The following is a 14,256-nucleotide window of genomic DNA, read 5'->3' as shown; positions in this document are numbered from 1 at the left end:
GCATTTAACATTAGCCAGAGCCTCCCTGGCTAACGTTAGGTTTATACCAAAAGAATGAGGGAAATTTTGGCATCCCCTTGGGGTGAGGGTCACAACTCGCTCAATTTTACAGCGTGGTACCAGCAGAGCGACTCAGCGCATGGCTATGAGAGGCCCTCTGTTTTTCCCCAAGAGTATCTAGATCTAATCAGCAAGCACAGAGACTCCTTTGTAGGTTTGGGGACACTAAGAATGTTTGTAGTTGGAAGCTCTTCTCTGCTGGATAGGCATGGCACCAGACACGCCCTCCTGGCCGACTGTCTTCCCAGACCTGGGAAGGAGGCTGGAGCTGAGGTCAGAAGATGCAAGGTACATGCGCGCAAAGTTCCACAGTCAATATTTAAGACGTAGTACGAAACAGAATAAAAAATAACTTTAATCATATCCAAAAGCCAAACCAAAGAGTTTCATGGAATTTATAGGCCCCAGCTCAGCAGCTGGTGCTCCCAAGGCGTCAAATGCCACTAAGATGCTTGGATTGTGTACCAAATTCTGGGTGTGGCTCTTCCTTTGAAGAACTCACTGATTTGAAATAACAAACAGTGACCGTCAGGTAGCTCTTACATGATATCACAGATCTGAAACGGGCTGGAGGTTTCTCAGCAGTCTTAGAGCCAGGGACGGTTCCTCTCAGATCATTGTACTGGAGCTGGAAACAAAGAAAGCCTGATCTGGCCTTCCCCTGGAGCCTGCCACAGGCTTCCACCTAGAGTTTTCAGAAAGAACCCATTAAGAGCATCGGAGGACGCCAGAGGTGCTCAGGTGTCCTCCTGGGGCCTCTGCTCTTCAGGTGAGGAGGTGCCAGTCTTCCACTCTGAGATCCGGGAGTCAGAGGGCTGGGGGCTGAGCTCTCTCCCTCCGTCCGCATCCGTGTTGAGACCTCTGCCAGTGGCCTGCTTCACAAGCTGCCGATGTTGGGGAAGCTCTTCAGCTTCTCAGGGAAGTCGTCCTTGTATAGGACGGGGTCGGCTCGGTGCTCCACCACCTTAAGAGGCATTGTCCCAAAGACGGAAGCAAACTTGTTGATGCACTCGGACCTAGGGGGTTTGGGGAGGGCAGTGGGGCAGAGGGACAGGGGTGGGGAACAAAGAAAACGTTCAAGAGGCTGAGAGCTGAGAGCAAAATACATCGTATTCAACACTGGCCAGAGAAACGCAAGGATCCCCAGCATGCTCCCAGGTTCTTCCCACGGCTGGGAGGCTTTGGAGGAACAAAGTGATCTGGGGGTACTCTATTAATTCAGCGGGAGAAAGGGAACCAGGGATGCTGTTTGAGCTGTTCGAAGGCCATGGGCCTGCAGAGGTCAGAGTATCGTTCCCCTCCCCCTCAAATTCCAGTCATTCCTCCAGCTCCTTACAAGCAGGCCTCTAACCAAGGTGGATTAGTTGCCAACAAGCCTTAACCCCATCCCTGCCAGCTGAAGAGAAGGCAAAGGGAGGAGGCAAAGCACTGGATCTTGGCTTCAGCTCACTTGAGCTTAAAAGGGAAAAGGAAGGCTCTTACACGTGGGGCGATGGAAGGCAGAGTAGACAACAGGGGCCATGAACCTCAATTTCAAACAACACTTCAGGCATTCAACCAACATCTATCGAGGGCTGTGAGTGGCAATCTCTGGGAATTATCAGTCCACTTCCATAAGCTCCTCTGTGAGAGCTGAGGTTCACACTGGACAGCTTTCATAATGGTAGCTGCTCTCCTGTTAGAATCAGCAGCAACAAGCAACTTAGCACCGCTGGGTGAGGGGAGGGTGCAGCCCCTTACCCCAACCCCGTGAGCAGCCCCCTCAGAGGGGAGCGGCTCAGACACACGGGCAGGAAAGGGCACTGGTCAATCAGGCCAACTGAGTGTGACAGCGGGTGATGAGGACGTTTCGGCGTCAGACCAAAGCGGGAAATGAGCCCGCAAAAACCGCTTTTGAAGCTGAGGGGACCTCAAGGATGGATTTCAGCGAGGTCAGTATTCTCTCTCCTCAGTCAGGCCCACGGCACCTGAGAACCGGTTCCCAGGGAAGGGCCAAATTTCAAGACACAGACTGCAAGGCTCTTCTGTCCTCAGAGAGACTGTAAGCCTTGCTTCAAGCTATTTCAGTCCACAGCTTTTATTTGAGGCCTTTGAGCTTCAGCAAAAAACCAATTAATAAAGAAGCCAGTTATTATCAATTCTTTTCTTGCGCTTATTCTGCTGGTCAGAAGGTGTTACCATCTCATTGTGAGCTCTCCCAGCTAATAACATCACTGTGCCCACAGCCACAAAGCAACAGCGGCTGTTACTTATTCCATGTTCCGGGCTGTGTTAAAAGTGCTTGGCACGTACTAGGTTACTCGTGTCTCCCCTCACAACAGCCTCATGAGGCAGGCCTCCTATGCTTCCCACGGCACACTAGGAAGACAGAGGCACACCGCAGGGAGACTCAGAGACAGGACCAAAGCCAAACAACCGGAGAGGGCAGAGCCAAGCCCACGCATTCTGGCTGCTGAGGCTGAAGTCTTCACCAAGAGATGAGACACATTTATTTATCATCATCCTTCTAGGGTCCAAAGAGAGAAGCTGGAAGTTAACAATTGTTAAGCACCTATTGAAAAAGTGAAAGTTGGTCATACAGTCGTGTCCGACTCTTTGCAATCCCATGGACTGTAGCCCCTCAGGCTTCTGGCTCCTCTGTCCTTGGAATTCTCCAGGCAAGAGTACTGGAGTGGGTTGCCATTTCCTATTAAGTGGCAGCTAATTTACATCCACGACCCAGCGATTCCTTTAAGTATCCCACTCCATACACCCGAGGGTTGGTATGGTTTGAGAGATTTGGGCTGAGAGAGGCTAAGGGACTCTCCCAAGGACCCTGAGCTGGACGGTGGTGCAGCTGGGTTCAAACCCAGGCTTGCGTTGGTACTAAGAGGCCTGGGTCTTTCTATCACATTCTACAATGGCCCACAGCTCACTGAGCTCCCCTCCTACTGGCAGTCTTTCGAGATCCAGGAGGTTGCAGCCTCAGGTTCCAAACTGACAGGAGACTGGGAAAACACCGAGAGAGGTTTTAATAAAATGACAGGAAGCGAGCACCGGGCAACAGCTCTTCTCACCTTAAATTACGGGGTCAAGACAGCGGCAGACTAAGTCAACTCTCCCCAAGGACTCACTTTTGACAGTTGTTCTGCCTAGAAACACGGTCAGTTCTTGTAGTTTCCAGTGATTCTGCTTGTGGACTCTGGCCAGCAAAGCCCAGCCGTGCCCAGCACAGGGTGCCAGCGAGCATGGGTGAAAGAAGAATCACGGCTCCTGGCAGGGGCTGGTGGCTCTACGGGCCCCTGGGGAGCACCAAGGACAACATCTCCTCTGTGACTAGACTGGCCAGCCGGGCCGGGCCACAGGCGAGAGGCCGCTGGGGCTCAGGCCAGCTCGGCTTGCTGACAGCTGCCCCTGGCTGACCCAGGCTGCTGAGTCCTCCTTTCTCTCCACGCAGCCCGCCCTGGAGAAGCGACTGCCGTGCGGAACGGTACGAGTCCTCGACTGCCAGGTACCGACAGTGTCGCCTACCTTTGTTACATGCAGGGCAGGGGACCTGGGGTGGGGAACAAGTCAGGGTAGATTATGAGTCGGGCTAGTTGCTGGGGGGTCTACCTGAGTTGTTCTCTTGGGGGTCCAGCTACTGCGTCAGTAACTGTTCCCCTAGCTTGGTTTTCTAACCAACAGATAGGCTAAGAACGGCCAATGTCTATCGCTAAAGTGCTGCAAGGGCCAGGGAGAAAAGACTAATGACTTTCTGTTTCCCTTTCAAACTCATACTATTACCTAAAGTAACAAGGAGCTTGAGGATCAGCGCTGGGGAAACTGGGAAGCAGACTAACCTTGCCAGGCCCCGGGCTACAGACTTTCGTAGCACTGATACAAAAATGCTCAATAAATATTTGTTGAATTCCTGAATGGATACAGTAATATGACAGTTAATATATCTATTTTCAGAGATGAAATGATTGGAAGTTCAGGATAAGGTAAGTCAATGTCCTTAAGTCAGACAGCTAATAAGTGGCTAATTCATAATTTGAACAAAGACTGACCTGAATCAAAATATAATGGTTGTTTCTTAAATCAGCATTGTTTGCCTGCCATACTGTATTGACATGGGTAAAGCTACTGGGCAAAATGAAGTTACAAAATCTTCTTTTTCTTAAATTAACTAATAGCAGGACCTGGAAATGGAGGAAGGGCAGTAAAAGCACTCTCCTCCACAGCTGAGATTTCTGATCCCAGACCCCAAACATAAGAATAAATAAGCTTACTGAAGCACGCAACTCAACACAAGGGCAGAACGTGCAGAGCGGTTAACTCCTTTCACCATTTTGTGCAAAAATGCAGATTCCGCAAAGGGAACTATTTCAAAACAAGTGAACAACTCTGCAGTTGTAACTCCATCTCTTGGCCTACCCAACAGGGCTTAAATCATATCCCTCCCCCCCAACCTAAGTGTCTTATTTAATAATTCAGTCATTTAACCTTAATCCAAATAGTTTTGCTCGCAGTTTCTAATTAATTCAAGATTGATTTCCTTCTGGTCTCCATCACATTTCTCAAAAGGGGAGCCTGCCATCACTGACTCTGCATCCTCCCTGTCAGCTCCCACGCTACCGCCCTTCAGCCCATCACCCTACGGCATTACTTTCTCCAAAGTCTCAACGCTGCTGGCACTGGAGACCCTGGTTCTCTCCTGGCCTCTCTCTAGTGTCTGCTTCTCTCTTTTCAACTACTCTGTCTCCTAACTGTCTGAATTTCTCAAGATTCTACCCACAGCTTTTCTTCAATCAATTGTCATCTCTGGGTGGATGCCTTCCAAATCTCCATCTTTGTTTCAATCTTTTTCTAAAGTCCTTGTTTCATATTTCCAACTGCTTGCTCCATATCTGTATCTACATATACAGAGGGTAAGAGCCCAAACTCACCTGCCTCATTGCTCTCCAACTTGACACACCATTAAAATCTCCTGGCCTCATTAACTACACTGTGAAAGGTACGACATTCATGTCCTCCCCTCCCCTACTTGACATCCCTCTTAATTATATTATTTATACATTAAAGGTACTACCATTCTTCCCATCTCAGTCAACTCCTCCATAACCTCCCCACACCTATCCAGTTGGACATCAAATGCTAGCACATTCTCCTCTGGGAGGGAAAAAAAAAAAACAACAACCTTGCAATTTAATTCAACCCTTTCTCTCCACACTTAACTTAGTCCAAGCCTTCTAACTGTTCTTCTTTCATCAATCTCACCTTTATTTCATTCTACATACTACTTCCAAATCAATCTCAAAGCAATACTCTAATCAAACTACTTCCCTATTCAAAAACCTCCCATGGCTTACCTAGAGAAAAAAGCAGTTTGGCACTGATGGGCCAGGATGTTTTGCTCTAGCACAACTGGATATCTTGACTGCTTGCCAAATGCACCTTGGGCCATCCAGTTTCCCCTGCCGAGGATCTCCTCTTCTTGCCTGGAGCTGGAATCCTAGCAATCTTTGAAGGCTCACTTCAAGTGCCACCTCTTACAAAATCATTCACAATAACTGACCTAGTAAGAAGTCACTTTTCTTTCCTCTGACCAGTTACAACATTCTGAGCCTTCCTTTGACTTATCGCACATAGCTTCGGACTAGGTTCAATACACACGTATACAAGTGTTTTATCTACTGTTGTTAATTATAAAAATCTGATAAAATCAAGCCTACCAACATCTGGGCAGTGCCTATTCTATTTTCAAAACCCTTTTCCCGAGAGGAAGCTTCCACACTTCCCTTAGTTACTTTCTTCAGTGTTTAATAATAATTATACCCAACTTAGATCTTTCTCATTGCATTTGTTATCATCTCAGTTTTTCAGCTTTAACATGAACTTTAAGGCCAGTATTGGGTGAAATTTTCTAAATGCAATTCTTCTTAGACCATAAAACCCCAACATGTAACTCAGCCCAATCAAAAACTAACTGTTTAATGCTATGAAATTCTCAACACAGAATGGGCGTAGGTTTAAGTAACAATTTCATGTGCTCTAATAGAACTATAATTGGGGTCTCTTCCAAATGAGCTGTGTCAGGAATGTCACTGTCCTTGACTAGGTGATTACTTGATACCAGTGACAGATTTTTCAAAGTCACAATAATATATTATTTCATATCGACAGTTGGTAAAAGTCATTTGGGTAAGATATTTACATATGAAAGAGATTATTTAGAGAGTAAGAGTAAGAAGTAAGCGTAAGAAGCCGTAAAGCATTATAGAAGGGTCCAGGCCAACTGAAACAGCCCCCTGTACAAAGTCCTCCAGGCTTGAAGGACCCTGATGCAGCTGATAGGGTTCAGAAATGAGTGCTGCACGCAGACGCATAAGAGAGACCCAGGGAGACCTGAGCTAGATATCTCACCCTGACAGCTACCACAACATTCTCTGAATGCATTCTGGTCCCTTGACAAAAATGCCATTGGTTGTCAGAGCTCGCTGTCTTATGTAAGAGGCTGCCTTTTGGAAGAATTAGGTTCGATTCAGGAGATTTGAAGCTTGGGGCCTTTGGGACACAAGTGAGACGGTCTTGAGGGAAGACAGACATCTCCCACTTCCTTCATACTCACCTACAAGGCCCTGTGTTACATCCACACAGATGGGTGCTTATTGGCTAAGTGACTGAATCAGTATAAAGCAGGTATTTCAGAGCTGCCCTGCTTCGCTCTCTGAAATGTAAAGAGCTGTGCTTTCAATTCTGCTTTTGGTAGGTGTTTTAGTGTGTCCACAAAGGTAATCTGGCCTCTGGTGGGTTTGGTTTAATAATTCTCTCTAATAGAACTTTTACTGTAACACGGAGATACTACCCTGAAAAACAATCCAGGATTTCCTCGGAATTAGCTCACTTCCACTTGAGTGACTGTGGATGGTTAACTGTTTAGTCCACATGGAGAATCTGGCTTCTGGAGCTTAAGGCCAGCTATATTTTTAAGACCCTTCCAGCCATTACAAATTGAGTGAGTAGCATTCCAAATTAATTCTTTGGGTGACCTGGGCTTGAACTAACCCAATTCCCACGTGCAAAAGGAGGTGACTATGGCTACCAGCTGCTGTCCTTATATCTGCAACAAAGTCCCATAAACAGGCCCACAGCAGGAAATGGGATCAGAGGCCAGGGCAGACTTTTGTCTAGAGGCCCACTCACCTCTCCACCATGTGTGTCTGGTCAAGCGAAAGCCCGTCGATGGCTGTGCATTCAGGACACTTGAATTTCTTTCGTGGTGTTACCTGCCAGAGGAGCACAAAAATATACCCGGCTGTCAGTGCTAAGGACAATAAAACCATGCTTGCGACACCACTCTGCATGCTTCTGTTCTGTAAGCTGAGATGCCTGCTCCCTCTCAACATGTACATGCGTGCACACACACACACACACACACACACACACACCTCACCGCTCCTCCATTCAATTCTGTCTGGCTCGGTCAACGGCAGAACTCACAAGGGCCCAATAAAAGAGGCTTGGAGGGCTTTTGCCTTCTGTAACTGGAAAGAAGTGGTGATGACAAGCTCCTTAATTCCTGTTTAATGACTGTTTTCTCACTGCCAAGGTCCTTGTATAAACACCATTTGTTCTTGCAGCCATAAGGGCGATGAAATACAGCTTCCCATAACTTTCACCGTAACCTTAGTTCCAACAGGCGCTCTTTCTCCTTCTTCCAGCTAATGGCAAAAGCTACAAGCGGCACCGTGCTCTTGAAGACGTCACGTTATTTGCAACCCCTTTGAGTCAGGAAAAAAAATCCAGTGGTCCTCTGCCCTCTGAATCCTTTTCCCTGACTCTCCCCACCACCTTCCCCACACCTCAAACTTCGAATATTTTTCTAGCAAACTCAGGGGAGGCTGCTACCGTAACCCAGTGAAGATAAGTAAATAGTTGAGGGTGGGTGGGGAAGAAAGCTAGATTACTGAGACCCGGCTGAGAAGTATACAGACTCGAGGAATTACTGTCCAGAGTAAGAAGGCACAGCTAAAGAATGTCTTGAAGAATGTCAAAAAATGAATCTGGAGATAAGAGGAGTTCTTTCAGTTCTAATGAGGTGGATGAAACTGGAGCCTATTATACAGTGTGAAGTAAGCCAGAAAGAAAAACACCAATACAGTATACTAACGCATATATATGGAATTTAGGAAGATGGTAATGATGACCCTGTATGCGAGACAGCAAAAGAGACACAGATGTGTATAACGGACTTTTGGACTCTGGGAGAGGGAGAGGGTGGGATGATTTGGGAGAATGGCATTGAAACATGTATACTATCATGTAAGAAACGAATCGCCAGTCTATGTTTGATGCAGGATACAGGACGCTTGGGGCTGGTGCACGGGGATGATCCAGAGAGATGATAGAGGGTGGGAGGTGGGAGGGGGGTTCAGGATTAGCAACTCATGTACACCCATGGCGGATTCATGTCAATGTATGGCAAAACCAATGCAGTATTGTAAACCAAAATAAAGGAAAAATAAAAATTAAAAAAATAAATAAAATAAAGCTAGTTCTGCAATTTATATTCTTTAATTGTCCCTGCAGTGAGCTGTTCACTGAGCTATTTAAAGAGCAGAGGGATACCGTAAAGACTGGATCAAGTCTGGACAGTGACTTTTCCTCTTTTCTTAGTCACTGGCTTAATCTGGCTTCTCTCATCAATTAATATTAATAGCATGAGGAATCATTCTGGAATGTCATACCACGTTTCCAATATAAGCTTCCAGTGTAGGATTCTGGCCTAGAAGCACTGGCCATTTTCACATGTGGAATTCTAATCCAGAAAGAAAAACAGGTCAAAATGACTCCACTGATATAAAGAAGTGTACTCTCTCTACATTTCTAGGGACCTGATTTGGGCAAGACCTACATTTCAGGAATACACATCTATTATGGAAACAAAGATCCCCACGTGATCTTTACATACTCTCCGCATTTAATATGCTATGGGAAAGGTACTTTTAAAAATTGGTAATCAGTGTCTTAAAACACTGTTTAGGACAACTACCGGTATAATTGTACAAAGTATACTATCTTCTCAACATTTATTGGAAAAAAATCAGCTACCTTAAGAAAGACGTAATTGCGTTCTTTAGAAGAACTAGATTACAAATCAGTGTTGAGAATAAAATTACAGTTTTAAAACAAACACGATTTGTAGATTAACCATTATAGACTTTCTTTCTGATGCTGGCAGTTAAAAAACTATAACTTAAGAAACTTTATATAACAAAAGAAAATATGCCGAGCTTCAATTTCACAATGTCAAACATCCATCATAGAATCTTAAAGCTAAAAGGCAGCTGAAAGTTTATCTATTCCAAGTCTTCATTTATAGCTATGAACACTTTGGAGACTCAGAAAGCTGCCCAAGATGTGCCCCAGAGCTGGCCACAGATGCCTCCTACCTTGATGACAGCTTTCCCTGTGACGTTAGCCACCAGGAAATTCATGGCAATGTCTTCACAGTTCATATGAGCATCCACCCAGTTCTTGATGTCCCCAGGCATCTTGTAGGTATACAGGTAATTAAAATACTGCCAGGTGAGACAAAAGAGGAGACACGTTCAAACAGCAGTTCCCTGTGGCTGATAGACAAAGAGCAACTGAGCCATGGCAGGGGGACAAGCTTTCTCTCATAAGACGAGTCACAATGTTGGATCAATACAAAGGCCAAGGGGAGTATTAGGATGCTTGTGGTCAGGTGACCAACCGTCTTTAACACTGTCATTCTTCAAAAAATCACCTACTGTAAGCAGAGGAACATAAGCACAGTATGAAGTCCCTGTAAGGTGCAGGCCCTTTGGACCGATGAACGGATGTGTTTAACAAACATCGTTCAGAGACACACTACACCCTGAGCTTTACTGATTCCTTCCCTCTGAGTCACAGTGCGCCACCGTTTCTTATCTTCTTCCCACGGACTGCAGATAGCAACAGAGACATATCAATGGTGGACGGACACTGCAGACATGTCCTTTGTTAAAGAAAAACAAAAATGAGGCAATTCCAAAACTACCATAACCTACACGTATGAACTAATAGAGAAATTTGTGGTATAATACAGAAATACATCTGCAGTCTATCATAGCCCCAAGGATTATAAACCTTATATATTTATTTATGCTTTGCTAAGAAAAAAAAAACCAACTCATTTCTGGATCGAGAGCCCTGAAAAATATGAGGGCAGCAATGCTGAGATCACAACAAGCAGCTGATATAAATACACTGAAGTCAACTTAATTGCACTGGGCTGAACACATCTTTCTCCCGACATCAGTTCCTTATGCCACTGCTGACAACTGACAAGTTATTACTGTTTAATTAAGCTGCATACTCCCAGGGAGCACTCCACCACCAAACATAATATTCTAAAGCCCAATGTATACCCTTCAATCTCTCCGTTTAATAAAAAAGAGTCAAAAACATAAAGCGACAATTCTCAGAAGGAATACAAAAGGCTAAATACACAAAAGGAATTTCAGACCCCAAGTGATCAAAGTGAAATCAATAAAATCAATTTTCACTTAGCAAAATAGCTAAGTTTGATTTTTTTAAAAATTTATTTCATGCAAGAAAGAGTATGATAGGACACTTTTATATTTTGCTGGTGAGAATGTAAATTGGCACACACGATACTGAGAACCAACGAATATATATAACAAAGCCTCCCCAAAATGTTCATAATTCTTCTAGGAATCTATCATAAAGATCATAAGTATAGGCAGTTATGAAAATGAATATTGATCATTATTTAAGCATTTGATACAATGTATTATCTAGCAAAAAAATTAGATATAACCTAAATATCTGGGAGTTGGTGATGGACAGGGAGGCCTGGCGTGCTGTGATTCATGGGGTCGCAAAGAGTCAGACACAACTGAGTGACTGAACTGAACTGAAATATCCAATAACAGAGAAACAGCTGTATATGATCTATGGAATATTAATATAATGGTATATTAGCAATTATGTTAAGTAGAGGTTGTTTATAAAGAAATGTTAATGATATAAGGAAAAAACTCACAATACATGCAAAAAAGTTGATGAGAATATTTATGACTGTATGTGTGAATCAGTAAATAAAAAAGACAAATTGGAAAAAATACCTAAATAATACTAATACTGCGTTGGCTAAAAAGATCATTCATTATTTTCCATAAGATTTACAGAAAAATATGAATGGGCTTTTTGGCCAACCCAATAGTTTATCTACCACTAGTCCTATGATAGAACTTTAAGTGATTTTTCTTATACAATAAATTTGCTCCATATTTGAGCAATTATACTTTAATAATTAGAAAAGTAACTTTATTTTTTTTTAAAATATCACAAAACATGGCCTTTCTAAGCTCTCTGAATAGAACATTTTTCCTAAACTTAGCGAAAATTAGTTTGGGCGAAATGAAATGAGTATCATACTCTTGTGTTTGTCAGTTCAGCCCCACTTGCTTCAAGATTGTCCCCACCTGACCTTGTGATAAAAGGCTGCCCCTGTGAGCACCATGGACACCTCATTGGTCCACTCAGACTCATACTTCCACTTATTCATCTCGTGGTCCCAGAGATGCAGGCGACCCGGGTAACCCACCAACCGGTCAGGAAATTCTCGCCAGACCTGAGGACAGAAACACATCAGCAATCAATTCTCAGTTCAGACAATAAGCAGGCACGGCGCTCAGCTCTTTAAATGACAGAATCCCTGCATGCAAATCCTCTCGAACTGAGAGCAGAATGGGCTTCTGAAGAAATTCGATCCAACAGGTGCTAGTTCTTCTGCCAGTATTCAAAGATAAATGCTCATTCTAATTTCCTCTAAAGCTTTCAGGTCTGTATTCGGAAATTTCAAGTAATGTAGAATAATAGCTTCTTGAATTGCGCCAAGGTATATAATCTCTCAACAGGCGATTACTGAAATAGGCTCCACTGTTAATGAACGCACAAATGAAGCATAAATGAAACCGTGATTTACGGTAAATTTTGATGATTGTGGAAACTTACAAAGTCTCTGCTTCTGAAAAAGAAAAAAAAAATCTATCTGGAGCACAAAGACATTTTTTATGATCTTTTGGAAGCCTTAGGTATAGAGACGTTGCCTGATTTTATGAACTATAACATATTGAAAATAAAAATTTGATTTCCACGTTTGGAAAGGCTCTGATATATAGTTTTGTTAAACAGAATTGGTATACAAGGGTGGGGTACATCCAATACTTTCATCCATGTATTTCCATACAATTTCCTTAGCCTTTAAACTACTAACCATTAGTGAATACTGACAATTTACCAGCTGTCCTGGGGCCTCTGCTCAGCACCACTGAGTCCTCATCCTCGCCCAGACCTCTACACAGCGGAGTTCCCGAGGGCCTAGTCTTGGAGAGCTATACCCTCTTAAACTCTCCCCACAAGCAACATCTAGCTTCAGTCTTTTTAAATACCATCTGGAGAAGGGGACGACAGAGGATGAGATGGCTGGATGGCATTACCAACTCGATGGACATGAGTCTGAGTGAACTCCGGGAACTGGTGATGGACAGGGAGGCCTGGCGTGCTGCGATTCATGGGGTTGCAGAGTTGGACACGACTGAGCGGCTGAACTGGACTGAACTGAGACTCTGATGACCTCTAAATGCAGGTCTGGCCCTGAATGTTTCTGATACAACCAACTACTTACTTAATACCTTCAGCTGGATTAACAACAGGCACCTCAAACTCAACATGTCCGAAGCATGACTCTTGATTCCACAGCCTGGGAAAAGCCATCCTCTCAGTCTTTCCTGTCTCAGTAGATTGTCTGAGCCAGCCTTTCCTCCTTCTTTCCTCGTTCCCCACACCCAGCCCTCTAGCAGGTGCTGCTGACTCTATTCTGACGCCCTCCTACTGCTTCCGTTACACTGTGCCCAGATCAAACCACCGTCATTACCAGATTACTGTGGATTCCTGGATTACTGCAACAGGCTTCCAACTTGTTTGCTCCCACCCCTGCCCTTCCAAACCATCATTTACAGAGCATCCCTAAAAGGACCATTCCTAAAAGAAGAGTAGGGTATGCTTTACAGGGTAATTCAACCAGTGGGTGCCATCCTATTCATTTATATATATATTCATTATATATTTACCCACATGTATCTAAGTCATATGGTCATACGTGCTACCACAACCAGAGGCTTGCCCCCCCCAGGGAGGATGCGCCACTGCTTTCCCAAAGTCAGCATGCTAGGACCCCTGCCCTCCTGCACCTTTCAAGTGGCACAGTGGTAAAGAATCCACCTGCCAATGCAGGAGACGCAAGAGATGCAGGTTCGATTCCTGGGTCAGGAAGATCCCCTGAAGCAGGAAATGGCAACCCCCTCCAGTATTCTTGCCTGGAAAATTCCATGGACAGAGGAGCCTGGTGGGCTACAGTCCTTGGGGTTGCAAAGAGTCAGACATGACTGAGCAACTGAGCACAGGGCTGCTTTAAAACAAAGTGGGTGGGCTTAAAACAGCAGACATCTAGAAATCAGAAGTCAGCGTGCTGGTGGGGCCGTCTCACCCAGGGGAAGGGTCCTGCCTGCCTCCCCGCAGCTCCTTCCTGGTGGGTGGCTGAAAATCTCCGGCATTCCTTGGCTTGCAGACACACCACTCCAAACCTCTGTCTTCATGTGGACTTCTTCTCTGAGTGCGTGCCTCTGTGTCCGAATTTCTCCTTTTTATAAGGATTCCAGATAAACTGGATTAGGGCCCACCCTAACAATCTCACTTTAACTTGATTACCTCTGAAAAGACCCTATTTCCAATAAGGTTACTAAGGATTAGGATTTCAGCATACCTTTTTTGAAGTGAAGAAGTGAAGTCGCTCAGTCGTGTCCGACTCTTTGCAACCCCATAGACTGTAGCCTACCCAGCTCCTCCGTCCATGGGGTTTTCTAGGCAAGAGTACTGGAGTGGGTTGCCATTTCCTTCTCCAGAGGCTCTTCCTCATCCTGGGATTGAACCCGGATCTCCCACAGTGTAGGCAGATGCTTTACTGTCTGAGCCACTAGGGAAGTCTTTTGGTGAAAGGTAAAAAAGGGAATACCTTTTTTAGGCATGTTCAATCCATAACATCCCCTCCGACAAGATCGTTAAAAAATGCTCCACCAATAAAACAGAAGATGGCTTCCTCCTGAGAATAATACGCAAACTCCTCAGCACGTTCTAAACGGC

General features: G+C 44.7%; 1 protein-coding gene across 2 annotated transcripts in view; it reads right to left on the bottom strand.

Moving 5' to 3' along the window:
* Positions 1–390: 390 nt before the first annotated feature.
* The window catches only part of EXT2 (exostosin glycosyltransferase 2), a 144,614-nt gene continuing 130,748 nt past the window's right edge, over positions 391–14,256 (bottom strand). For both annotated transcript variants that reach the window (XM_069553930.1, XM_069553931.1), the window contains exons 11-14: positions 11,543–11,686; positions 9,477–9,605; positions 7,228–7,310; positions 391–1,076 (exon numbers count right to left, since the gene is read on the bottom strand). In XM_069553930.1, coding sequence (XP_069410031.1) covers positions 938–1,076; positions 7,228–7,310; positions 9,477–9,605; positions 11,543–11,686 — 495 coding nt within the window. In that variant the 3' untranslated portion in view covers positions 391–937. The remainder of the gene's footprint in view (positions 1,077–7,227; positions 7,311–9,476; positions 9,606–11,542; positions 11,687–14,256) is intronic.

This window comes from Ovis canadensis, chromosome 15, assembly GCF_042477335.2.
Source record: "Ovis canadensis isolate MfBH-ARS-UI-01 breed Bighorn chromosome 15, ARS-UI_OviCan_v2, whole genome shotgun sequence".
Lineage (NCBI taxonomy): Eukaryota > Metazoa > Chordata > Mammalia > Artiodactyla > Bovidae > Ovis > Ovis canadensis.
This window is presented reverse-complemented; position numbering and strand designations above follow the sequence as displayed.